General features: G+C 36.0%; 5 protein-coding genes across 5 annotated transcripts; all 5 read left to right on the top strand.

Moving 5' to 3' along the window:
• Positions 1-343: 343 nt before the first annotated feature.
• Positions 344-5515, top strand: sec61a1 (SEC61 translocon subunit alpha 1). The gene is made up of 12 exons (XM_051898264.1): positions 344-515; positions 1465-1532; positions 1636-1701; positions 1830-1908; positions 2291-2422; positions 2509-2618; positions 2765-2918; positions 2997-3157; positions 3451-3648; positions 3826-4017; positions 4101-4177; positions 4274-5515. Exons 1-12 carry the CDS (start codon positions 509-511, stop codon positions 4458-4460), a joined length of 1431 nt encoding a protein of 476 aa, XP_051754224.1. The 5' UTR covers positions 344-508; the 3' UTR covers positions 4461-5515.
• Positions 5516-5907: 392 nt separating this feature from the next.
• Positions 5908-7796, top strand: chchd4b (coiled-coil-helix-coiled-coil-helix domain containing 4b). The gene is made up of 3 exons (XM_051898267.1): positions 5908-6193; positions 6753-6851; positions 6959-7796. Exons 1-3 carry the CDS (start codon positions 6172-6174, stop codon positions 7282-7284), a joined length of 447 nt encoding a protein of 148 aa, XP_051754227.1. The 5' UTR covers positions 5908-6171; the 3' UTR covers positions 7285-7796.
• A 589-nt stretch (positions 7797-8385) lies between these two features.
• On the top strand, positions 8386-15757 carry uroc1 (urocanate hydratase 1). The gene is made up of 20 exons (XM_051898261.1): positions 8386-8492; positions 8578-8708; positions 9432-9562; positions 9669-9762; positions 9943-10002; positions 10442-10570; positions 10671-10732; positions 11304-11370; positions 11451-11594; positions 12229-12317; positions 12397-12459; positions 12537-12716; positions 12804-12901; positions 13480-13552; positions 13633-13822; positions 14357-14455; positions 14557-14656; positions 14988-15069; positions 15241-15340; positions 15433-15757. The coding sequence occupies exons 2-20, from the start codon at positions 8583-8585 to the stop codon at positions 15571-15573; spliced, it is 2028 nt and encodes a 675-aa protein (XP_051754221.1). The 5' UTR covers positions 8386-8492; positions 8578-8582; the 3' UTR covers positions 15574-15757.
• Positions 15758-16230: 473 nt separating this feature from the next.
• si:dkey-197j19.5 (EF-hand calcium-binding domain-containing protein 12) lies at positions 16231-20252 on the top strand. Its single transcript, XM_051898263.1, has 7 exons — positions 16231-16859; positions 17069-17209; positions 17323-17476; positions 17581-17663; positions 18085-18286; positions 18410-18569; positions 19259-20252. Exons 1-7 carry the CDS (start codon positions 16365-16367, stop codon positions 19476-19478), a joined length of 1455 nt encoding a protein of 484 aa, XP_051754223.1. The 5' UTR covers positions 16231-16364; the 3' UTR covers positions 19479-20252.
• A 144-nt stretch (positions 20253-20396) lies between these two features.
• Positions 20397-26454, top strand: si:dkey-197j19.6 (uncharacterized). Its single transcript, XM_051898266.1, has 8 exons — positions 20397-20563; positions 21340-21480; positions 22695-22781; positions 24597-24684; positions 24777-24876; positions 25207-25489; positions 25590-25638; positions 25727-26454. The coding sequence occupies exons 1-8, from the start codon at positions 20486-20488 to the stop codon at positions 25765-25767; spliced, it is 867 nt and encodes a 288-aa protein (XP_051754226.1). The 5' UTR covers positions 20397-20485; the 3' UTR covers positions 25768-26454.
• The last annotated feature ends 76 nt before the right edge of the window (positions 26455-26530 follow it).

Below are 26530 nucleotides of genomic sequence, written 5' to 3'. Positions count from 1 at the left end.
TCATAAAACTTACAGTCCTTTTTTGTCACAATAATGTAAATTCTTAATGAGATACTAATGATTTAAATACTGCAATCTATTTAAACTAAACTCATTTTAATTAAATTAATTTACATTAAATGAAAACAAACACTTTAAATACTAATTTAACCACTTTAACAGTTAGTTAAGTTAACTTTGAACATTATTATATTTTCTTTACTTTGTAGGGAAACATAACAGTTCAAAAATCGAAGTGAAATTCTTCTACAAAGAGACACACAGCAGCCACTTGATCAAATCACAAGACGTGAAACAGAAGATCAACCGCGGCTCGCTGTTTATCTGACGTGTAGTAGAGTCTTGAAGTGTTGACGTGTCTCTAAAGCGCACTCACTCCTCCCTTCAGCTCTCTCGCTTCTGTCTTTCTCTCTTACCCGGGCGGCGGAGCGCACCGGCAGCGCTGGACTATCCGTTTGCAGCTCACTGGGACTTAAGATCGTGACCGTGATTTCAGGGCACCGTCACCATGGCGAGTAAGTGAAGGGTTTTGAAGCGTTTCTCGTATGTTTAATAGAGTTAATTAATGTAATTCTGCTGTTATATCACACTCTAGTTCTGTTAGCATCATTAGCATGCTAGCCAGACAGCTTCCTTTGATTGGGACCTGAGAGATTGGTATCCTATCCATTTACTTTTTTATATTTATTTACATCTATCTTTTTCTGCAAGTAAAATGTTTCTCAATCCTCTTTGTCTGGATGTGATTCGTATGTAAATTATCATTTACATTGCTTGTCTGGCGATTGAATGGTTGCGGACAGCTAGCGTTAGCTTGTTAGCTATTTTCTTTACACATCTCCGTGGCTTTGTTTTACAACAAAATTGTAAAGGTCTCCATCAAATATCTATTAGAAGATATTTAACGGCAAATATTGCCACAACAACTTATTCAGAGTTTTGTTGGATTGCCAAACCAGAGGGAAGCGGTCAGATATTACCTAGGTTAGCAAACAGGCATGAATCTAATTTTGTTTAACTTGATAATTAAACGACACTTTATGAATACGCATTACACAAATTCAAAGAAATCGTTGTGTTATTAAGTCTTACCTCCTGTGAGAGATGTACTTTAAGTATTATATTGTATAAAAGGTCGAAAATGTGAGTTTTAGCCTGTCAGTGTAATGATGACGACGCTTTAGATTGGACAGCATCTCCCTACTGTTGTCCTAAGTAGCTCAACACGGGCTTTGGGATGAGAGTTGTTTATTAGTCTTGGTTTAAAAAAAAAAAAAAAAAATTGCTGCTATTACAGCTTCTAAACATTTCAACAATTCCCGCCTCATATTGAGGTGTTGAGATTAAATGCAGGAATATGGTCTAGAAGTTATGTTGCATTTAGTGAAATTGTAACTTGTTTAATTGTGTGGTACCAAATACATGTTTTATTGTGTAACATTTCTCACGTTCTTCCATTTCTAGTTAAGTTCTTGGAGGTAATAAAACCATTTTGTGCGGTTTTGCCGGAAATCCAGAAACCAGAAAGAAAGGTATAACATTGTACACAACATGTATCATGTGATGTTATTTTTTTTATTAGATTATACATGTAAAAACCTGCATTTTAAACCTATACTTATGCTTGTCTATCAGATCCAGTTCCGAGAAAAGGTGCTATGGACCGCCATCACATTGTTCATCTTTCTTGTTTGCTGCCAGGTAAGTTGGATTTGTCAATGTATGAAAAATCCACATAAGCACTTTGCTCATGCTTTAGTGCTCCAGATATGTTCAGTGTAAAAAAGGTTAAGACCTCATGTAATGTACTGTTGTTCTCCCTCTCTCAGATCCCGCTGTTTGGGATCATGTCTTCAGACTCAGCAGATCCATTCTACTGGATGAGAGTCATCTTGGCCTCCAACAGAGGTAAGTCTGTTTCTTTACTTATGATTATGATTGTATGGTAGTTTGCAGTGTTCAGTTAACAGTTGATATTATTGCTCTACAATAATCATATTTATAGCTAGTTTATTAAATCATGTAATATATACTGCTCTTCAAAAGTTTGGGGACAAGAAATAAAGTAATACTTTTTAAATTAAGGATGCATTAAATTGATCAAAAGAGTCAGTAAAGACATTTGTAATGTTACAAAAGATTTATATTTTAAATAAATGCTGTTCTTTTGAACTTTCAAATTTTTACTTTTATTTTCATCAGTGCTCAACAATGTTTTGTAGGTTCTGTGGTGTCCTCATGATGTCCGGTATTAAGAATTGTACATTTTATTAATGACCGTGTTTTTCAGGTACTTTGATGGAGTTGGGTATCTCTCCCATTGTGACCTCTGGTCTGATCATGCAGCTGCTGGCTGGAGCTAAAATCATTGAGGTTGGAGACACACCTAAAGACAGAGCACTCTTCAATGGAGCTCAGAAACGTAAGATTTGTTTTGTTTTAAGGATTACAGTTATTATTATGATTATAGTGATAGTAATGACATTTTTTTTTAAATGTTTTTTTCAGTGTTTGGTATGATCATCACCATTGGCCAGGCTATTGTGTACGTCATGACTGGAATGTATGGAGACCCTTCAGAGATGGGTGCTGGCATCTGTCTGCTGATCATCATTCAGGTAAAAAAAAAAGCATGCTCAAATACACACAATTTTTTTATGTCATATGGATTGGCTTTTCTTGGGCCATTTATCTATGTGATTCGTAAATAGAGAGTTTGTCAATGAATAAGAGACTTGATTAAATCTGTGTGTCGTTCCTGTAGTTGTTTGTGGCCGGTCTGATCGTGTTGCTGCTGGATGAGTTGCTGCAGAAAGGTTACGGTTTGGGCTCTGGTATCTCACTCTTCATCGCCACAAACATCTGTGAGACAATCGTATGGAAGGCATTCAGCCCAACCACAGTCAACACAGGCAGAGGTATGAGTTCAGGACACAGCATCATGTTTTAAATCATTCTTTGGTGATGTAGACTGATTTTCATTTGTGCATATTCAGGCACTGAGTTTGAAGGAGCCATTATTGCACTGTTCCACCTGTTGGCCACTCGTACTGATAAAGTACGTGCTCTGAGAGAGGCCTTTTACAGACAGAACCTGCCTAACCTCATGAACCTCATTGCAACAGTCTTTGTCTTTGCGGTTGTCATATACTTCCAGGTAACACACCCTTCTTGATAAATATAATAAAGACTATACATGTACATATGTCATTCTAATATTTTTTTTTTTTGTTCATAATGTCTTGATAAATGTTTATATATGTGTGTATGTGTTTGTATATTTTATTTATTACTTAGCACCTTATTTTAACTATTTTATTATGTTACTTTAATATTGTATATTTCTTCTTCTTGTCATTACTTGTTTTTTATAATGCTTTGGCAATATTGTACATAAACGCAGTCACGCCAATGAAGTACTTTAAAATTGATTTAAATTGTTTTGTACAGGGCTTCAGAGTCGACCTGCCCATCAAGTCTGCACGTTACCGTGGCCAGTACAACACATATCCCATCAAGCTGTTCTACACCTCCAATATTCCCATCATCCTGCAGTCTGCTCTGGTTTCTAACCTTTACGTCATCTCTCAGATGCTCTCCACCCGCTTTAGCGGCAACTTCCTGGTCAACCTCTTGGGAACTTGGTCTGTAAGTGTCACCAATGCTTTTTTTTTTTTTTTTGTAGTGTACCATTTATTGCGCTTGAGACTAAATGTATATTGCAAATTCAGAGCATGTTTTATAGGATACAGTCCAGAAACAGATATAGAAGAGAGAACCTTCCTATAATCCTTTTTTTTTTTTTTTTTTTTTTTTTTTTTGTAGGATACATCAACTGGTGGTCCGGCTCGTGCCTACCCTGTAGGCGGTCTGTGTTACTATCTGTCTCCTCCGGAGTCATTTGGTTCTGTGCTTGATGACCCAGTCCATGCAGTGATCTACATTATATTCATGCTGGGATCCTGTGCCTTCTTTTCTAAGACCTGGATTGAAGTTTCTGGATCATCTGCCAAAGATGTGAGTCATTAGCTCTTGTTTATTTATCAACACTGTATTTGATCATTTGATATGAAGTTGTAATGTGTGTATGTGTGTTTTAGGTGGCCAAGCAGCTGAAAGAACAGCAGATGGTAATGAGGGGACACAGAGAGACCTCCATGGTTCATGAACTCAACAGGTGAGCCGCTAACACACTTGCTCTGTAAGCTCAGCTTGTAAATACTTGATTATCAGGATCTTCGTTAACCTCACACTTTTTCTTTTTGTTATTCAGGTACATCCCCACAGCTGCTGCATTTGGTGGACTATGTATCGGAGGCCTTTCGGTAATGGCTGACTTCCTGGGTGCCATCGGCTCTGGAACAGGAATCCTATTGGCTGTTACCATCATCTATCAGTACTTTGAGATATTTGTTAAGGAACAGAGTGAAGTCGGCAGCATGGGAGCGCTACTCTTCTAAACAATGACATTCACAAATCGCACACATATTTGCTGACATCTTACAAAACACTTTTATTATTTTATGATTGTTGTTGTCATTTTATTTTTATTTTGGTGTGATTTGAGCATCCAAAATGGTCTGTCACGAGTGCTGTTTTGGGAGAACGTGTTCTTAGGCTTTAGTTTAGGCCGAGTGTGTTCTCTTATTTGTCAGGAGTGGCAAAGCGTTTCTAAAATTCAGTGATGAAACTGAACTTCATGGACGGGACAGTAAAGATGGACTCTGTGAGCTCTGACTAGGAATATTCAGAAATGTTCCCTTTTCCTCAGTCTGTCCTTCCTCTCTCCATGTATCCCTTCATTCGCCCTTTTCTTTATTTTCTGTCTGAACCTAGTTATGCCTGGTAAAAGGATTTTCCAGAAAGTATTGCTAATGTTGGGTGAGTGATTTACTCAACACTGCCAATTTTGTTTCCACACACAAACTATCTGTTACGTCTGTTTGTCAGTCATATCGGTCTTGTATGCGAAGCTAACAGGCATTTTTTTGTCCATAATAGCTATTGTTTAGTGTAAGGCTCTTTATAACTCCTCGTACCATAATTAATCATAAATTGTGATGGTTAGTTATGACTAGAGATCTGAGAACCAAACAGGTGCTTGGTTTTCAGTCAGCAGAATAGTTTGTCAATTCTAAACAAGGCAGCATCACAACCAAGGAAATGCAATACACAGTGTGGCACCAATGGTGTTTTTTTTTTTTGTTTTGTTTTTTTTTGTTTTGTGTGTGTGTACTCATTAACGCTGGAATCCTTTTGTTCAGAATACATCACTGAGAGCTTCATTGGCAGACAACTGGTTACACCTATAGTCTGTTTAATTCCAAAATTAAGCCCATTTTACTGTATCATTGGGTGTCTGTATATATGACATTTAATGCAGTGTGCAACAATGTAAAATAGACCCATTTTCTGTTTTTATTTTTTTTCCCTTTTGGACTGTAAAAAGAAATGTTCCGAACAAATATGTTCAGCAAAGACTGATCATTCTCAATAAAAACTCGTTTTTGGGAGATACGATTGTTTCATTTGTGGCTATGAGAAGGTCTAAATAGACCTTTAATGATTAAACATGACTCAGATTCTGTCTTTTGGCATTTGACATATTAAAATTAGCAGGTTTCTGTAAAAATGCCTTAAGTACCTCACACACCCTCTGGATTGTGTTAGCTATATTTAACTGAAAGAGAAATGCCATATTTCAGTAAACTCAAGTACAATATTTATGGCTTTTTCCTTTTCTGAAGTTAGGTCAAGAACTGATGGGATTTTCAGAGTTTAAGTTTTAATGACTTATGTTTATTCATATTTAAGAGTACTGTTCACAACAATTACAGTAAAGTGTTTTTTTTAAAAAGCAGAAAAAAAAAATGGGTTTATTCTTTTTTGCAGGCATTCTGAGAGGCAAACATTTGGGGCCCTCGTCTACTGGTTATGACGTCATGATATTTGATTCGATGACCTGGGTTGGTTGAAAGCGGCATGTGGGATAAGATTGACAGGAGGAAGGATAGATCAAAGTTCATTCAAGTCTTTAGGCTAGATAGTGGTTGATCGATGCTGGTGAACCGGGCACTTTGATACTGCAAAATATTGATAACAAAGCGCCGTAAAATCAGCGCAAGTGCTGCATTATTTCTATTAAATTTCCTTTATTATATGTAAAAAGAAATGACTGCAATCAACGGGGAAGGTAATAGAGCAATTTTTTTTTACATTTTTACGCGGAGCAAAACTGTTAATCAGCATGATTGTCTCTTTGCTCATTTAGTTTAAGTAATATCTGTGAAACATGAATCTAGCTATAAGACAAAAGTGATAGCAATGACCTTCTCGTAATAGCGTGAATACTTTGACTTCCGATTATTTTATTTTTACCTCACTGATGCTAAAAATTTGTTTTATTGTTGTTTTATTTTTATTTCTAGTATTTTATTTCAAGAATATAATATATAAACTGAAAGATTTTCTAAAAAGGCATCTATTCTAGTAATAGCAGCTCACAATACATCATTGACCACACTAAAATAAATGTAACAATCAAATGTAAAAAAATAATTAAAAAAAATGATGGGTAAATCAACATGTGTACATCTGAATGTTCACCATGGAAGTAGTTTACCACAACTTATTTATTTATAAAAATAAAAATAAAGTGTTTTAAACATTATTATTATTATTATTATTATATATTATTTATTACTTATTTACTTAATAACTGAATATTAATTGTCTTCATTAACTATTTACAGGGAAGGACCAAGTCATATTTGTTACCAAGGAAGAGCATGAAATTCCTAGCACTGTAAAACTGGTTGATGAGGATGCAAATGAGGACCATGCAGAAAAAGGTTAGTTAATCTGTAAATTATATTTGATCGAAAGAAATACTTCCTTCTTGAGATTCAGTTTAAAAATGTATAACTTTATATCTACCGCACTATCTCTGTGTATTCAGGTCTCATTTTGCCGAGTGGTGAGATAAATTGGGACTGTCCGTGTTTAGGAGGGATGGCAAGTGGAGTATGTGGAGAGCAGTTTAAGACAGCATTCACCTGCTTCCACTTAAGTCAAGAAGAGTTGAAGGGCTCAGACTGTCTGGAGGAGTTCAGAAGCATGCAGGAGTGTTTTCGTCAACATCCTGAACTGTTCCCTCAGGAAGATGATCTTCAAACTGCAAATCCTGGGCCAGATTCAGAGCAGAAAGATTCCCCTTCTATCTCTGACTTCAGCACAAGTGAAGAGTCAGATCCTCTGCCTTCACAGTTGCCCATAGCTACTTAAAACTGTAAAGCAACTCCATCTCTTATTCCACATATTATTTTTACTAAAATTTATTTATATCTATTTTTAAGATGAGACATTAAAAGGGAGATGATGACAATGTTTACATAAATGTAGAAAGTAACATACATGGACAATATATTTTTGATCAGGTTAAATGATATCCTGATATTTAAAAAAAAAAATGGTGAGAGGTCCAGAAAAATAAAGCACACAAAGGATGTTTGAAAAAATGTTTTTGTCTTCTGAGAAATGTCAACCTCATTTTTATAAACCCATCATGGTTTGAATTCTGTGTACTTATTTCTTTTATTTTTTATTCTACTTTTTCCATTTTTTTGTTCTATTTTGTTTCAACAAACATATTAATCAAAGTGTAACTTTGTTACATATTGACATGTATTACTTGTGTGATTTTAAATCAGTGTGTCAAACTTGTTGCTTGAGTGATTACAAGCGTTTGCGTGTAAAATGTGAAATCATATTTTGATTAAAGATTATAGACACATTAATTATATGGTTTGTCCATTTAAGAATATATGTATGTAACTGTTTGTGCTTTAGTCAAATGGTATCAAAGTAATATCAAGAAAAGTTAGTCAGCATTCATAGAGGGACCAAAAGTTTGAGATTATATAAAAAAGATGAGACTCAAAACATATTGCCTAACATCTTTTGTGTTCCACATGACAAGTAAGGAGAGCCATACATGTTTGGAATGACATGAGGGTGAGTAAATGATAACAGAATTGTCTTTTTTGCATGAATGAACCCTTTAAAGGTTCTAGCAAATTCTGTCAGCATACTGACATATTTGAATATGTAAAAAAAGATGAATGATGAATAAACAAGAATGAGGCTTCTTGAATTATATATTTTGACAGTCGGCATTGTACATGGTGAAAGAAAGGTTTTAAATTTTTCAACGACCTTATATCAATCATCCAAGGTCAGTAAAAATTAAATTCGTCATGTTTCTCAGCTTGAGTTTGTTTTTATGTTTTTGGGAGAGTGCCACATCATGTCTGGCTTGTTCAATGATTACCTGAAAGAGATATCCAAAGTTTCTTATTGGATATGACTAGATAGAAAACCAAGTAAACTGACCAATGGCGTGATGGGGAGGAGGTTAGAGGGTCAGCAGGGCAGTGTTCATATGAACCATCTCTAATTCTTCTAAGAATTTCAGACTAATCCAGTGAGAACGTGTAAGTATAAGCCTCAGCTTACAGAGATATCTTTTAAATGTATTTCTGCTGTTTTCATTTCTCTATATCTCCTCTCTGAATGCAGGAGTGATGTCCAGTCTAAAGGAGATCTGTGCGGGACTGCCTCTTGATCCTCTTCCCCCAAACCGTGGCAGAGACCCCAGTGTACCTCATGCACCTGCTCGAACTCCAAACCTCACCCCAGCAGAAGAACGGGTGGGTCAACATATCTCTCACACCTATGCTCGGTTATTTGGTCATTCATTATAAATGAACATTTATAATAAATAAATGAATAAAAATTAGCAAAATGTCTGAGCTGCTTTCTTACATACAATGAAAGTAGATGGGAACCAACAAGGACAAAAATCGTAAAGCAAAGTGCATATAACTTGTGTGCTGTATTCCAAGTCAAATCAACATATTAGAATGATTTCTGGAGGATCATGTGACACTGAAACCTGGAGTAATGTTGCTGAAAATTCAGCTTTGCCATCACAGGAATAAATTACATTTTACAATATAAAAATAGTAAACAGTTACTTTAATTTGTAACAATATTTCACAATATTACAATTTTTACTGTATTTTAAATTAAATAAATGCAGCCTTGGTGAGCAAAAGAGATTTGCCAACCCAGAACTTTTAATGAATTTAAATGAATTAGGACGTTTTAAATGCTTCAGGTCCATTGAGTGGTCAGCAACGGTTAAAAAAAAAAACAGAATCTCCCATATCTTTTCACAATGTGAGTCCTGTCAATCATTAAAGATAAGAGTCTGAATTTTGAACAGAGAAAGGGAAGAATGCTTAGTAAAAGAGGGGGTGAGGGACAGAGACCAAAACATTTTGTAAATTGATTGCATCATGATCACTCATTCTCTCTCTTCAGTTAATCTTTACTGAACTCACCTGTTGTGGGTCTCTGTCTCTCTATAGCTGGCTTTGAGGAATGCTTTGAGATACTTTCCTCCTAATCTGCATGCGACACTGGCTGCAGAGTTTGCGCAGGAGCTCAGGCAGTACGGACACATATACATGTACCGCTTCTGTCCTGCACTGCGTATGAGGTACAACATAAGCAATGGCACAGCATAATTAGACAACTGTATTAATATGGTATATGTCTTGACAATGGCAGTTCACACCATATCCATGACTACATGTGTGTTATAGAGCTTATCCTATTGATCAGTACCCATGCAGAACAAGACAAGCTGCTTCCATCATGCTTATGATTATGAACAATCTGGATCCCGCTGTAGCCCAGGTACAATTTCACATTTTGTAATAGGTTTTTATGTAATATATAATAGTCAAGAAATTGCTGCAGGTTCAATGCAGTATCAGCGTAATTCCTTTATGTTGACTTCAAGATAATATTTTATGATGCAGTGATCTCCAGAACTGCATTATGCTCTCATTTTAATTCTAAATTTAATACTCTCAGTTTCCTCAAGAGCTTGTAACATATGGAGGAAACGGACAGGTGTTCAGCAACTGGGCGCAGGTAAAGTGTGAGATTTTTTATATGTATTTATATATTCCTTTAATGTTACAGTTATATCCTTTTGTGTTGTATTAAAGTGTATAAAATTAAGCTTAATTGTTATTAAGTTGATGTAAGGTTTGTTTTTAAGTCCTGTTCGCATCCATCCACAAGGGGGCGTAAGGGTATTAATAGCGCGTGAGCTCTCCGCTATCAGATGCTGACAAGTGACGCTAAAGAAATCACTAACATGTGTCAAGTCTCCGTTTCTCCTGTTTATTCAGGACTTTTAATCTGTCCTCACGTCCTATGCCTTGGGACTTGTAATATTTTGTAGTTCATATGTAGTAAATACATTTAGTTTCTTTTTAAACAGAGAAAACCAAGTGAAAGTGTTAGGATCTTCAATTCAATTGGCAGTTTATGTCCATTGTGTTTATATGTGTGTTTGTATACGTAGTTCTGGTTGGTATTTCACTATCTGAGCACCATGACTGAAGAGCAGACCCTTGTGATGTACAGTGGTCATCCATTAGGTCTCTTTCCCAGCCTCCCCTCTTCTCCACGCTGTGTTATCACGAATGGCATGGTAAGATACACACAGGCCATTCTGCATTCATTGAATATGGGATATAAGTTAGGCAAGGGAAATAACGTTTTCTTCTCTTTTTCTTCTTGTGTGGTTTCAGGTCATTCCAAACTATTCTTCCAGAGAGGAATATGAGAAGATGTTTGCTCTGGGCATTACCATGTGAGATTTCACCAGTACCCAATAACAATCTAACTAGGCTCTTGTAGAAAAATGCATATAAAATATGTACATTACCATTCAAATGTTTGGGGTCAGTAAGATTTTTGAAAGTGTTTTATGCTCACCAAGACTGCATTTATTTGATCCAAATTACAGTAATAAATGTTTGTTTTCTATTTTATATATATTTTAAAATGTAATTTATTCCTGTGATGTCAAAGCTGAATTTACAGCAGCCATTACTCCAGTCTTCAGTGTCACATGATCCTTAAGAAATCATTTGTGCTGATTTGGTGCTCGAGATTCGTATTATTATCACAGTTGAAAACAGTTGTGCTGCTTAATATTTTTGTGGAAACCATGATACATTTTTTAAAGAATCCTTTGTTGCATAAAACAATTAAATTCATTAAAAAAAATCTTACCAACACTTTTTAGTGGTAGTGTAAATTTGATAAAAATAAACATGGTTGTGATTTTACCATCATTTAAATAACTTTACAGTCCACATTTAGCATTGTGGAACTGGGCGATAGGATAAGAGTGTATGTTTCTGTGTGTGTATGGTCAGGTATGGACAGATGACCGCTGGAAGTTACTGTTACATTGGCCCTCAGGGCATCGTTCATGGCACCATGGTAAGAAAAACATACAGAACTAATAAAAATGCAATCCTTTTCAAAGATGATCTAAAAGAGTATCCCCTCTTCCTTTTTAGTTGACAGTGCTTAATGCAGGTAGGAGATACTTGGGCTCAGGTGACCTGAGGGGTCGTGTGTTTGTGACATCCGGTCTGGGTGGCATGAGCGGAGCACAAGCAAAGGCAGCGGTCATTGCTGGCTGTGTTGGGGTCATTGCTGAGGTTAGATGATGGTTGAAGTTTATGCTTACTATTACCTAACCATCTCATTGAATACCTCTAACCAATCATTACATTCAGTAAAAGCAAATTTCCTCACCAAAAAATTTTTACAGCTTAGATTCAATCAAAGAAAAAATACTCTAATTTGAAGGGATAGTTCACTCAAAAATGAAAATTCTTTTACCATTTACTTCAAACCCGTTTAACCCATTTTATTTCAAACTCGTATGAATTCTGTGGAACGCAAAAGAAGATATTCTGAAGAATGTTGGTAATCAAGCAGGTAATCAAGCAGGTTACCAACTGTTTGTTTGGACATGTAGCACCAATGTACTTTGGGTGACCCGAGTTCGAGTCCCAGCTCGTGGTCCTTTCCTGATCCCGTCCCCCTCTCTCTCTCCCACTTCGCTTCCTGTCTAATCACTGTCCTATCATAATAAAGGCAAAAACGCCAAAAATAAATCTTTAAAAAAAAAATTTAAAAAAAGATGTGAGCACAGGTCCACATTAGTTGTAATAAATTACTTAATAAAAAATCTTCACATTTAAATCCAAATTGCAAACCACCCTCACACCCCTGAAACGATCCAAGTATGCAAAGCCCTAAGTACACTATCATAACTGACCTCTGCAGGTTGATGAAACTCCACTAAAGAAAAGGCATGAGCAGGGCTGGCTGATGGAGGTCACTAGTGATTTGAGCCACTGCATCCAACGCATCAGGTAAAGTATGCAAGAAAACCTACAGAAGCACATTGAGACATACAGACATATCTTAAACTTCTCATACTTAATCTTATAGGGAGGCCAGAAAAGCAAAATTGGCCTTGAGTTTAGGCTACCATGGCAACATTGTGGATCTCTGGTAAGTTGTGTACTTCATACATATTTGCTGTTGTTTGCAAGTTTGTTTTTGTAAATTATAAGTGCAATATGTTTCAGGGAGTGCCTCTACCAGGAATATAAGAAGACAGGAGAGTTGTTGGTTGATTTGGGTTCTGATCAGACATCACTTCACAATCCATTCAGTGGAGGATATTATCCAGTGCAGCTTACCTTCAGACAAGCCAATCAGCTCATGAAAACTGACCCCCAGCGCTTCAAAACCCTAGTACATGAGAGGTACACACAAAAATGCACAAAAATATTAATGCCACAAATAAATAAAAGTAATTTAAAACTACATAAGCACCAAACTCCCTTGTGAAGTCTTTGCAGGCAGGTGGAGGCCATCAATAAATTGTCAGATGCAGGAATGTTCTTCTGGGACTATGGAAATGCTTTTCTCTTAGAGGCCCAGAGAGCAGGCAAGTAAAGAGTCGTTATCAAAAAATAAAGCATGACACGGTGATCAGCTATTACTCTGACTGGGTTTATTTTTTTGAGATAAAACCAACAGACTGTATATTATCCAAATACTTACCAAATAAATAAATGAAAGAGCATTAAATGAGAAGAGAGATACCACCAAGTGATTTGAGAGATGTGAAACTATAGCTATGTAGCAAAAGGAAAAAAGGTCAATTAAATTTGAACTGTCATAATACAAAGAAATTTGACCACAAAATGCCAAGATTAGCCAGACAGAATCAAGTATTCCAGAAAAAGCGATGTAGTGAGACTAACATCAAAGTATACAAAATAAAAGTGTTCGGTTACACTGTTGTTACTAATTAATTATTATTAATAATAATATTGTTACTAATAATGAATTAATAGTAATATTAATTCACTTCATGCACTTACTATAGGGTTAGGGTTTGGTTTAGGGTTAGTTGCATGTAATTATGCATACTTTATTGTTTTTACTATAGTAACTACATGTAACATGTAAGAAGGACACTGTAAAATAAAGTGTTAACAAGTGTTCTTCTGTCTCCTCAAGGTGCGGAGGTAGAGAAGAAAGGGGGAGGGGCTACTGAGTTTAAATATCCCTCATATGTCCAACACATAATGGGGTAAGTGACCATCTGCAGAACAACAAACATAAAAGTACACTCACTCGCAGACTAGTTTTAATCTTTGCCGATTTATTTAGGGATATTTTTTCACTGGGTTTTGGGCCATTTCGTTGGGTCTGTACCTCTGGTGACCCTGCTGACCTGGCTGAGACTGATGCAGTCGCCACTGCTGTACTAGAAGAGATAAGTTCCACGGTAACTGAACGTGTCCGACAGCAATACAGTGACAACATCCGCTGGATCCGTGAAGCTGGGAAACATAAGATGGTATGGCTCATAGACACCTATTTATGTAAAGTTTACAACTCTAAATAAATTAAAAAAGTTTATAATATTAATTTTGTAATATTAATAGTCATTTAATTACGCATCGATTTTGAACTTATACTGACAGCTAGTGGTGTGGATGCAGCATAGCACAAAAGCAAACATTTACTAATGCCATTGTAGAAATGTGCTATTCAGCCAAAATTCATTTATTCAGTCCACAAAAGTGTCCAATAATAGGCGGGCTATACAGCAAGTATTATTCAACTGCCATGTGATCTCAACATGTCGGCCACCATGAGGCAGGGTTATTATAGTTAACTAAAACCGAAACCCTAAAATAACACTACCATGAGGTGACCTGCTCCATGTAAAATAAAACACTGTTTATTAGGATACTGTTATGATCGTACACATATGTTTTAAAAGTACTAAACTTTAATAAATTATTGTATCTTTAAGGTTGTGTCTTAAAATAATGTTTTGTGTGTTCAGTTTGCAATTTGTGCTTGATCTGCTCTCTTTTGTGTTTAGGTTGTGGGTTCACAGGCCCGTATTCTCTATTCAGACCAGAGAGGAAGAGTAGCCATCGCCTTGGCAATAAACCAAGCCATTGCTAAGGGCAAAGTCTCGGTAAAGCTATTTAAGTGTGCATACTCCTGAACTAATTAATTATGGTTCATTAATACACACTTTGCAACATATCAGTGCAACTGTCTCCCTTCCCCCCTCAGGCTCCAGTAATCATCAGTAGAGACCATCATGATGTCAGTGGGACAGACAGTCCCTTCAGGGAGACCTCGAATGTTTATGATGGCTCTGCCTTCTGCGCAGGTACGCAGACACATCTAGACATACAAGTGAACTCATACTCATACTAACTATAATATAAGTAAGGGATAGTGTACAGGTTATCAGGAGGGGTGTTGTGTCATCCTGAGAGGGGCTTATTGTGCGATAATGAATGGCTGAATATATATTATCTTGCTTATTACATGGCTACTTAGGTGGGAAAAAAAGGAAATGACCATGATTTAAGTTGAAATATCTATTTATAGCTGTCATTATACAAAATATCTGACTACAGAATGCTGTAATTGACCAATTGGAATCAAGTTTTCCAGAGAGCCTATTTAATAGATTTATGTCTATGCATTTATTATAGACATGGCAGTGCAGAATTTTGTTGGTGATGCATTCCGTGGAGCCACATGGGTTGCTTTGCACAATGGAGGCGGAGTTGGATGGTAAGGAGGGATTTGACTAGTTATTGATAAAAATTTATTTCATTAATTCTAGTTCTAGTTTAAAAGTGTTACTGATTGCTTTCTATTTCGTATTATTGATTGAGCAAAAATAAAAATGGATCATAAAAAAGATATTAGTTTTTAATTATTGACTTGGTATTGATTTTTTAGGGGGGAAGTGATAAATGGTGGTTTTGGATTGGTTCTGGATGGTTCTGAAGAGGCAGGGCAGAGAGCTAGACTAATGTTGAACTGGGATGTCTCTAATGGGGTGAGTATCTTTATGTGTGTGTATATGTATGTATATATATGATGCATACTTATTATACTGTTATATATAAATATTGATGTTTATATCACTAGGTGGCACGGAGATGCTGGTCAGGCAACGCTAATGCTTATGAGACGATTCAGCGTACCATGGAGAATCAACATCAGCTGAGAGTCACAATGCCCAACCCAGTAGAGGAAGAACACATTCTGGACCATGCACTGCAGGGATAGACTAAACTCTACATTTAAATTATGCATTAATGTGCAATAGAATGTTTATATGCTTTCATCCTGTCTTACCAAAAAAAAAAAAAAAAAATCAGTTCACAAGTACTGTTCTATTCACTCAGGAAAAAGGGACAATGGAATGCTTATATAGACTGTAATATTAAAATTCTACACAGTCAAAGTTCAAGATTACCCTGAACTAGTCCATTATTTACAGCTACTTTTGTATTTGATGTCATAAATGAAAACAATCGGAAGTCATAATTGTTCAGTTTTGAAAATCTATTTCAGTTAACTGATTTTAAATTAAGTATGAGGTACCTGATGTGTATTTAATGTAATTATAAAATAATAAGCTCCCATAAAGGCTCCTGAAAATCAATCACAAGGGGCCAAATATTTTAAGTTTATTTTTGGCACTAGTGTTGCAATAGCTAGTACATATGTCAGCTAGTCAAATGGCAGTATCATGCTACAAACATTAAAATTATTTCAGATGCAAAACTGACATCTTTTCTCTGTGTTAATATCAAATATAATTCAATGAAACTAAAAGATGCTTTAGTAAAGTCTTTGGCTGTCTTGAGTCAAAAAGAAGAGAAGGTTTGACCTTTGAGTAAGAAGAATGGGAGTCAAGGATACAAATGTAAACATGCCACCAATAGACTTCAGTTACTTCACAGCTACATTTACCTACAGGAATGAGCGGCGTTGAATAAAAATCATGACATGTTAGCTTCCTATTTATTTTAATAGTTTTAGGATTTTTTTTAAACAGTGCCAAAACTCCAATAATGGCCCTGGGGACGGAGTGTTTACTGGGTGATCCAACGCTGGAAGAGGAATTCAGGCGGTTAAAAAAACGTGATTTGACAGAGACGTACCTATTTCAAATGGCATGTGGTTCGTTTAGACCACAAAAATGCAGTGGTAGTGCCTTTAGGAAGCATATGATGGATAAGATAAAAATCTTTCCCGCAACTCGTCCACAGCCGAAACACCTTGACGCTCGACCTGCTATACCAACATCAGACCTCAGAGGCGCTGCTGAGTTCTATACGCGTTTCCCTGGAGACAAGCCCGCGGAACACCCGGACTGGATCAGTGACAGGAAAGCGTTCAGAGAGGCGCTTGACGGTATCGGGGATCTGCGCAGATGGCTCCATAATAAACCGATACTCACCGACCTGGAGGTTCTCGCCACGGAACGAGACAGAAAAGATAAGCGGATATCATCACCCCCTTCAAAAACAAGCATTTTCCCACCACCACCACCAGATGTTACAACTGTAGGAACACAATTTGACACTGATACAAACTAGAATAGTGAAAGGCCACACTTAATTTTTTTTTTTTTTTTAAATAAAAAGTTCGATTTTAATTGCATTAGAAACAAATTAGTAAATATTTTGTCTAAATGTTTTTTGGGGGCCCTGTTTATTTGATGGACAACACCCCAGGATTTCACTGTATTGTTAAATTTGTGTTTATATCACAGTCTCCGCTCGCGCTCAGAGGTGAAGTTGAAGAAGTGAAGAGCTTTCTGAACACTCGCGACGCCTGCAATCTCTCCAAATTCTTGGACTGGCATGGGACTGGTAAATTAAATCGTGTAGACCTCTGTGCTCTGTTTAAGAAGGTGTGCATATATAAAGCATTGGCAATACATTTCTTCTTCTTCTTTTTTTTTTTTTTTTTTTTGCTCAAATTTAAGAACATTGTATGAAAAAAGGTGTGTGTTGTGATTTTTAGGACGGTTTCCGTATCCAGCCTGAGCGGATGAACGTGCTGATGTCCTATTTAAGTAGCAAGGATGGAAACTCAGTAACTGTGGAAGACCTGGCTGCTGGAATCCAAGCCTGGAGCGGAAAGCTTCAGGAAAGGGAAGAACAAAAATCAAACGCTGGTATATCTTGGTCTAGGGGAAAAGGGAGGAACAAAATGGGTGTCATTATGAACATCATTTCTTTCAGTGTGTAGCAGCATAAGGTATTGTGTATTTATGTTTAGGTTATTGGAACGAAGACCGTGATAAAGTGATTGGGACAAGACACCTTCCAACACATGGAATCGCACTAGAGGAGAAAAATGAGGTACAGCAACACAACCATATAAAACAAAAACAGTACGTTTTTGTTAAGATTATGATTGAAAAAAAGTTTTAATCATACAACACCGGTCACCGTGATTTTGCCAAGTAAGACATGTTCCTGGATCAACATATTTTGTTTATCCTGGAACAACATTCCTATCTGAAAATTTAGTCCTAACCTTTTCCCAACCCCTAAACCTAACCCTACCCATAACTTATCCCTAAAATCAGAGGGAAATGATAGTTGAATAACACTGTGGTGGAAGCACCTAACCCAGGTTGTAAGCCTAAACTTGACATAAATGGTAAACTTGTCCCTCAAATCTGATTGGTTGATTGGAATGTTGTTCCAGGATCAACAAAGATGTTGATCCAGGAACATGTTGTAGTTGGTGAAATCACGTTCACCTTAATGTTTCTAGATGGGCATGGAGGATATGGAGGTGCTAGCGATCATGAGGAAAGTTTTGGCCGCCACCAAGACCTCTTGCCCTTCTTCTCTGAGTGGCACTATGGGCAGAGAAGTGGATCGTTTCAGGAGACGTTGTTTCAGAGAATACCTAAAATCTATGGAGCAATGTCAACGACAGGGGCTTAATGTGAGCCAGGCCACTCTACAGAAAGGTATGTTTTTTATGATATATAGGAATTGCACATACACACAAACGCATATAGAGATGGCATATTAAACCATTGTAAAAAGCCTGCAGAATACAAATGCAACCTGACAGTGTCTCTTTCTTTAAGCCCTGTTGCACCCTGGTGACATGAGCATGTTTAGCAGCTCTAAATTGGGAGGGAAAGGTCACTTGTCAGGCTGTGGTGGACGAGAACAAGGCCTGACATCCCTCAGGACATCCAAAACACACAGAGTTGAAAGTGGTGCAAATAAGGGCCACAAAGCGATGTAAGTCACTCTATGAAAAATAAAATTCTACTAATTGGGAAAAGGAGGATTTATTTGGCTCTTTTTGTGATATAATGAATATTAATCATATTCATTTTGCTCCTTTTGTGATATAAACTACCATTCAAAATTTTGGGGTCAGTGAGATTTTTTTTTAACGAAATTAATACTTTTATTCAGCAAAGATGCATTAAATAGATCAAACGTGACAGTAAAGACTTTTGCATTGTTACAAAAGATTTCTATTTCATATAAATGTTGTTCTTTTGAATGTTATATTCATCAAAGTAACCTGAAAACATATTCCACAAAAGTATTAAGCAGCACAGCTGTTTTCCAAATTGATAATAAGAAAAGTTACTCAAGCACCAAATCAGCATATTAAAATGATTTCTGAAGGGTCATGTGACACTGAAGACTAGAGTAATGATGCTGAAAATTCAGCTTTGCCATTATATACACATTTTGAAAGATTTTAAAATAGAAAACAGGTATTTTAAATTGTAAAAATATTGCCATTTTATTACTGTTTTTACTGTATTTTTTTATCAAATAAATGCAGCCTTGGTGAGCATAAGAAACTACTTTTAAAAACATTAAAAAATCTTACAGACCCCAAACTTTTGAAGAGTAGTGTATGTTTTAAAATGGAGTGTTTGTATTTAGTTATGTCTGTATATGTGTTGTAGGAAGAAGCAGTCAATTCGCTGGGCGGACCCTAATGCTTTCTGGCCTGGAAAGGAAGATCATGTGCGCTTGTTTCTGCCTGTAATGACAAGCTCTCCTGCAATGGTTTTATTTCAGCGTATTGAACGTACTGTTGCACCAAGTCCCGGACACTGGCCTGTAAATCATTTAGGATACTCAACCTCTGGAGATATAGAAGCTCGCAAGATGTACATTCTCTAGAACATATCTGACTCTATCAAATGTCAAGATTAAAGTCGGCATGAAACGGAAGTTATGACAGGATAAATCATTTATAATAAGTACTGCAATATTGCATAAGAATTGTCAATTTTGATTTCATGGTGACTTTAAAACAGACATTGTTGTTTTGACTTTTTAAAATGCTAATTTCTACCATTAGATGGCGGCACGCATAAGCTCAAATATGTAGATGTGCTGCTCTTTTTAGCTACGCAGGTCTTTGTTTTGTCACTCAACATATTCTCATATGTTTTTTTTTTTTTTTTTTTTTTTTTTTTTGATGAACTTTTTTATTTTATTTTATTTTACAAGACAAATATAAGACATTGTAATACATATCAGAGCATATAAAACAAAGAGTACCAACAATAACTAAAATATAAAAAGAAAACATATACAAAAAAATAACAATAAAAAAAAATAATAGGATAAAAAGTGCTACATATTATTAGGGCAGTTACATGAATTTGAAAAGCTTTAGAATTTGTATTGTTTTTATAAGCTTTTTGTTCTGTGATCTCATGTTTGAAAGAGTTTCAAAATATATTGTGAGATCGGTGTTATAAAAGGTAATATATGAGGGTTTCTTTTGAGTTATTTTTTTCTTATGAATATAAAACTTTGCCAAAATAATTAAAAGATTAATAACATAATTTTGTTTTTGAGAAAAATATGGGTTTTGAAAACAAAGTAAAGTGATGAAAAGTGGGCTCAAGCAGCCATGTTTGATTTAATAAATACTAAAATGTAAAATTTTCTCTTCATACTGTTTTTTTTTTAATGTACAGTATGGATTATGAACATAAAAATAACTTGTGTGTATGTTGTGTGAATAGAGCTGTTGTTTTTCCTGATGCCAGGATATTTGCATTAGGAAGTATAAAGCAGAGTGATTTGTTTGATGATATCGATCAGGACACCTGTGAATTTAGAAAACAGAAACAGCACACTGTAGAAGACAGACGTCAAAGACAGAGGACGAAGAGATGTCACAAATTCTGAGTCCGCTCCTGACACCTCGTGAGAATGGCCTTCTCTTCAGTTTACTAAGTCATGACTGCAGTGTGAGTTGACTTTTTTGTTTCCTCATCCATTTTTGCATAGTTATTTTGTTATACATCAACTGATCAAAATACCATAGTATATTTCTAAAAGAAACCATACCATGTACAGGAATTACTGTCATTGCATTACCATAATTCACTGTTACAGTGTATGTTGTTTGAAATGTAAGTCATGACAAATAATTCAGAATATATAAGAAATGGTTTCAGTTCTGTATGTCCCTTCCCATGTTTTCTAGTGAGTGTTTCTTAATCTAAAGATACTAATTCCAACTCCACAGTACCCATTGGTACATCCAAACCTTTGGCTGGTGTTTCATGCTCTTTTCATGCATTTGTTTCACTTAATCTGGACCCTTTTAATGCAATGCTCATAATGTTTTACTGCTGTCCTTACACAACCTGATCCTAACCACTGACCACTGGTTTTTCTGGTTTGTAGACAGAACACATGGTGGTTAATTTAATGATTCACAAGTTTAGCCATAGAAGCCAGGACAGCTACGTACAATTGTTTTTCAACTATGCAAACTTATGCAAACAGCATATCTTGACAAAACTGCGTATTTGTACAGACAAAAAGACATGGTACAACCACACCGCTGACTACACTGTCTGTGGTGGAACTGGATCTTTCTGGATATTTGTGGTTGAATGTGTATTTTTAAAAACATGATATTATGTGAATATGCACTTTATATACACTCATCATGCACATTCAGAGGCACACTCTATATTTATTTATGTATATGTGTGTTTCTTTGTGTACATTACAGGTTTTAGCATGTGGTATTGTACAGCTGGTAATGGCAGCCCCTCCGAAGAAAAGGGAGTGGAAAAGTCACAGTTTTGGAGTTTTATGTCTGGTGCAAGATAAATCCATGCATTCAACATTCATGAGACTCTACTGTCTTAAGGTGAGGCTAACAGATACTACAGAGAGAGCATTCACACACTCAGTGTGTTTATCTCAAATGGTAAAATAATTCCTTCTAAAAATGAAATTGTTTCAGAAAATTCTGGTATTAAAAATTAAAAAATTAAATTAATAGGTGATTTTGTGTACATTTCTCTGTAATTTTTCTACAAATGCCACAGAATGTGTTTTTATATATTGCACACTGAATATGTTGAAAATGTCATTACCCTCACATTATTAAAAAAAAAAATTGTTCATCCTCGGAACACAAATTCTGATATTTTTGATAAAATCCGACAGGTTTTTTTTTTATCTTCCAAAGAAAGCAAAGAAATTACCACATTCAAGGTCCAGAGAAGTAGTAAAGACATCGTTAAAATAGTCAACATGTCTACAGTGGTTCAACCTTAATGTTATGAAGCGACGAGAATACTTTTTGTGTGCAAAAACAAAACAAAAATAATGACTTTATTCAATTATTTTTCCTCTTCTCTGTCAGTCTCCTACGCAGTTGATGCAGTGCAGAGCTTCCGTGTTTACGTCTGAATACCAGCTCAGTATTGGCTGACGCTGTTCATGTGAGCACCATAACACATGTGTGTGATGCTGAGGCCAATACAGAGTCAGTGTTCTGATGTAGGAGACTGACAGGGAAGAGGAAAAATTGTTGAATAAAGTCATTTTTGTTTTGTATTTGCGCACAAAAAGTATTCTCGTCACTTCATAACATTAGGTTTTAACCACTGTAGTCATGTTGACTATTTTAACGATGTCTTTACTACTTCTCTGGACCTGAATGTGGTAATTTCATTGCTTTCTATGGGAGTTAAAAAAAAACTCGGATTTCATCAAAATCAAAATATCTTAATTTGTGTAATTTGTGAACAAAGTTCTTGCGGGTTTGAAACAACATGAGGGTGAGTAATTAATGACAGAAATTTCATTTTTGGGTGAACTAACCATTTAATGTGAAGAACATTTTAAACATCTAAAGAACCTTTTTCCACTATAAAGAAACTTTTATGGAATAGGCTTGTGCTGATTCTGCTCTACAGGCTTTATTTTTTTATTCATTCTTTTTTTCAGAATGGTTCTATTTGCAATGGTTCTACTTTAGATGTTTAGCCCATTACTTATTGGGATGTTACTAGTATTTTGGTACCTTGTCTCTCAGGTTCTGTGTGTCCGTGGTTTTTCTCTTTCTCTCTGCAGAAGGCCAAGCTGCAATGGGAACAGGAACTGTATACACCATTTGAGTACTCAGAAACATGTCCTTATTTCCACACCTTTCCTGGTGATGTGAGTGACAAAACTAATTCTAGGACTGTTCAGAGTATCTCTCTATATACAGTAGCGTGTTTACATGCATCCAATCATCTACAGGTGCTGGTCATATAATTAGAATATCATCAAAAAGTTCATTTTTTTTATTATAAATATTTTTAAAAATGAAACTTTCATATATTCTAGATTCCCTACATGTAAAGTAAAACATTTCAAAAGTTTTTTTTTAAATTTTGATGATTAGAGCGTACAGCTCATGAAAGTCCAAAATCCAGTATTTCAAAATATTAGAATATTTCCTAAGATCAATTAAAAAATGGATTTGCAAAACAGAAAAGTTCAAGTTCTTTAAAGTATGTTCTTTTGTGCACTCAATACTTGATCGGCAGGACATATTACAGCAAATGACTTGCTCCTAGCACAAATTACTGCATCAGTGAAGTGTGGCATGGAAGTGATCAGCCTGTGGCACTGCTGAGGCACTATTGAGCCTTCAGATCATCTGTATATTGTTGGATCGACTGTTTCTCATCTTTCTCTTGAAAATATCCCATAGATTCAGGTCAGGCATATTGGCTGGCCAATAAAGCACAGTAATATCATGGTCAGCAAACCACTTGGAAGTGGTTTTTGCACTGTGGGCAGATGCTAAAGTCCTGCTGGAAAAGGAAATCAGCATCTCCATAAAGCTTGTCAGCAGATGGAAGCATAAAGTGCTCCAAAATCTCCTGGAAGATGGCTGCATTGACTTTGCACTTGATAAAATACAATGGACCAACACCAGCAGATGTCACAGCCCCCCCAAATCATTATTGACTTCAGAAACTTCACACTAGACTTCAAGCAGCTTGGATTCTGTGCCTCTCCAGTCTTCCTTCAGACTCTGGGACCATGATTTCAACATGAAATGCAAAATTTACTTTTATCTGAAAAGAGGACTTTCGACCACTGTTCACTGTCCAGTTCTTTTTCTCCTTAGCCCAGGTAAGATGCTTCTGACGTTGTCTCTGGTTCAGAAGTGGCTTGGTAGTCCTTTTCCTGAAGATGTCTGAGTGTGGTGACTCTTGATGCGCTGACTCCGGCTTCATTCTACTCATTGTGAAGCTCTCCCAAGTGTTTGAATCGGCTTTACTTGACAGTATTCTCAAGCTTACGGTCATCCCTGTTGCTTGTGCACCTTTGCCTACCCAATTTCTTCCTTCCAGTCAACTTTGCATTTAATATGCTTTGATACATCACTCTGTAAACAGCCACCCCATTCAGTAATGACCTTCCGTGACCTCCTCTCTTTGTGGAGGGTGTCAATGATTGTCTCCTGGACCATTGCCAAGTCAGCAGTCTTCCCCATTAGTGTGGTTTCAAAGAACAAAAGATACCCAGAATTTATACTGTAGGGATGGTCATATAATGAAACTCAAATGTAAATATTCTAATATTTTGAGATACTGGATTTTGGACTTTCATTAGCTGTACGCTCTAATCAACAAATTAAAAAAAAAAAACTTTTGAAATGTTTTACTTTACATGTAGGGAATCTAGAATATATGAAAGTTTCATTTTTTAAAATAATTTACAATAAAAAAATGAACTTTTTCACGATATTCTAATTATATGACCAGCACCTGTATATGTGTGTTTGTGTGTGCGTGGACAAGACCAACCAAGCAAACTAAATGTCTTAATGACAATAAAAATTGATTTGAGTACAATTCAGATTTTAGGGCTTAGAGGATTTAAATCAAATATCATTAAATCACCAATAGAAAAGCAATAGAAGTCAATAGAAAGACTTTACCATGATGAAAACCAAACATGTGTGTGTTCATGCAGGAGTGTCAGATAGGAATAAACTTTGCAGATGAAGATGAGGCCAAGCAGTTCTACACTGCTGTGCAGAAGCAGATCAGTGACAACAAAGGTCTGACACTCGGAACACTCCTCGCAAATCACATAAAATAAGAACAATGTGTATCCGAGCCCCATTACACCGGCTGTTTCTCTCTTCTCCAGCATTTCACTCAGGGCTTACACGCAGATACAGCGTGGGGGCTGTTTCTGATTGGAAAGACAAGCTTGACAATTGTCTTCGAGGACATGAAGTGCAAAAGAGGTGAGGAACAAAACAAACACAGACAGGCAACCTGGGACAGTCTGTGCTGAAATCTACACCATCTACACTGTAAAAAATGATTTTCCCGATGTCATAAAAAAAGATTATTGGAATACTTTTTTGCAAGAAAAGTTTTGCAAGTCTTTCGACTTCAAAAGTTCATGTTTAATTTAATACATTACTTGCTGTTTCTTTGTAATTGTGAAACGTACTAGCAATTTCTGAGAATTGTTTCAAAGCAAATCCTACTTTACATTTTTTTTAAGTGTAGAATATTTGGGTTCTAATTATTTGTGTTTTTCCAATATGGGTTTAATCCTGGTTGTATAGGCTTTCTCTTAGAAGTGCATCCAGAGTTCCACACCATCCTGATTCAGATGAAACATTTCCAGCGAGCAAGTCCAGCCAAATAAATGACTCATCTCAGACTCTCTCCAGCGTTAATGAAGAGTCTATCTCGCTCGCCCAGAGGAAAGGACCTCTCCCACCTCTTCCCCTTCATGCCAGGGCGGCCATGCTGAAGCTGAATCGCAGTGCTAGCATGCAAAACTCCACCATTCATGTTCCACCCCCTCCATCTTACCGCGCCCCCACAACCCCTCTAAAATCAGCTGTAAGCATGTGCACATATTGCTCATATACTGTATGAAATACCGAAATGTTTGTAAATATCGGTTGCATATCATTTTTATATCAAAATGTGTTTGTTGTAGGTTAAAGATCGCTCCTCAGCTGGAATGAAGAAAACTTTGCATTATAATGGTAACTCCTCTGTCTAAATCTAATTTGTTCAACTCAGTTTTCTCCTTAAGAACTACTAAATATGACAGACATGTTTCTATATTTGCAGTTGGCTTCGAGGATGAATCTGGCTATGATGATTACCTTTAAAACCATCACCCTCTCCATCATATGAGACTTTATGACAGCAAAAATTAGGATCTGGTCTTGTTATCCCACTATTCCCTACAAACACTTACACACTGAATATATATCTTTATTAATATATTCTCAGCAGCACAACTGTGTTTTTTTTTTTTTTTTTTTTTTTTTTAACAATGATGCAATGAAGTAATCAAATCTAATCAAAACAACAGTGGCAAACAGTTTCTGGACTAAAGGCAACTATAAAGTGTCTAAATACTTTATACTTTAAGTTTGTCTATTGTTTTAGAATTTAAAACCAAAATAAATTCATTTTTGTGAAACATTTTGCTTGAAAATTGTACTTGTGTGTTGTGTGGAACATTAAAAAGATATTTTAGGAAATGTCTCAGTGTTTTTGTCCATTCAATGGGCTTTAAAGTTGTTTGGTTCCCAATATTCTTCTAAAATATTTTTTTGTGCGTGTTTCACCGAAGAAAGTCATGCAGGTTTGGAGCGACATGAGGAGGAATAAATGATGACAGACTTTTAGTTTTGTGGTTTAGTTTATGACATTCATACATTTTTAGGTGTAGCTTAACTATCCAAATACCTTTTGGATACTATTTATCATAGTGACTTTACTTAATTTACATAAGTAGTCAATAAAGTGTTTGTTGTTAGAGCTATTTAGACAGCATTAGTCAATGACAGCACGAAATGTATAATGTTCTGTGTGATAGTGACTGATAAATTAACAGCTTTCAGATTACTTCCCTAATAGATAGAT

The sequence above is a fragment of the Ctenopharyngodon idella genome, chromosome 6 (genome assembly GCF_019924925.1).
Source record: "Ctenopharyngodon idella isolate HZGC_01 chromosome 6, HZGC01, whole genome shotgun sequence".
Classification (NCBI taxonomy): domain Eukaryota; kingdom Metazoa; phylum Chordata; class Actinopteri; order Cypriniformes; family Xenocyprididae; genus Ctenopharyngodon; species Ctenopharyngodon idella.
Note: the sequence above shows the minus strand (reverse complement) of the source record. Positions and strands in the feature narration are given on the sequence as shown.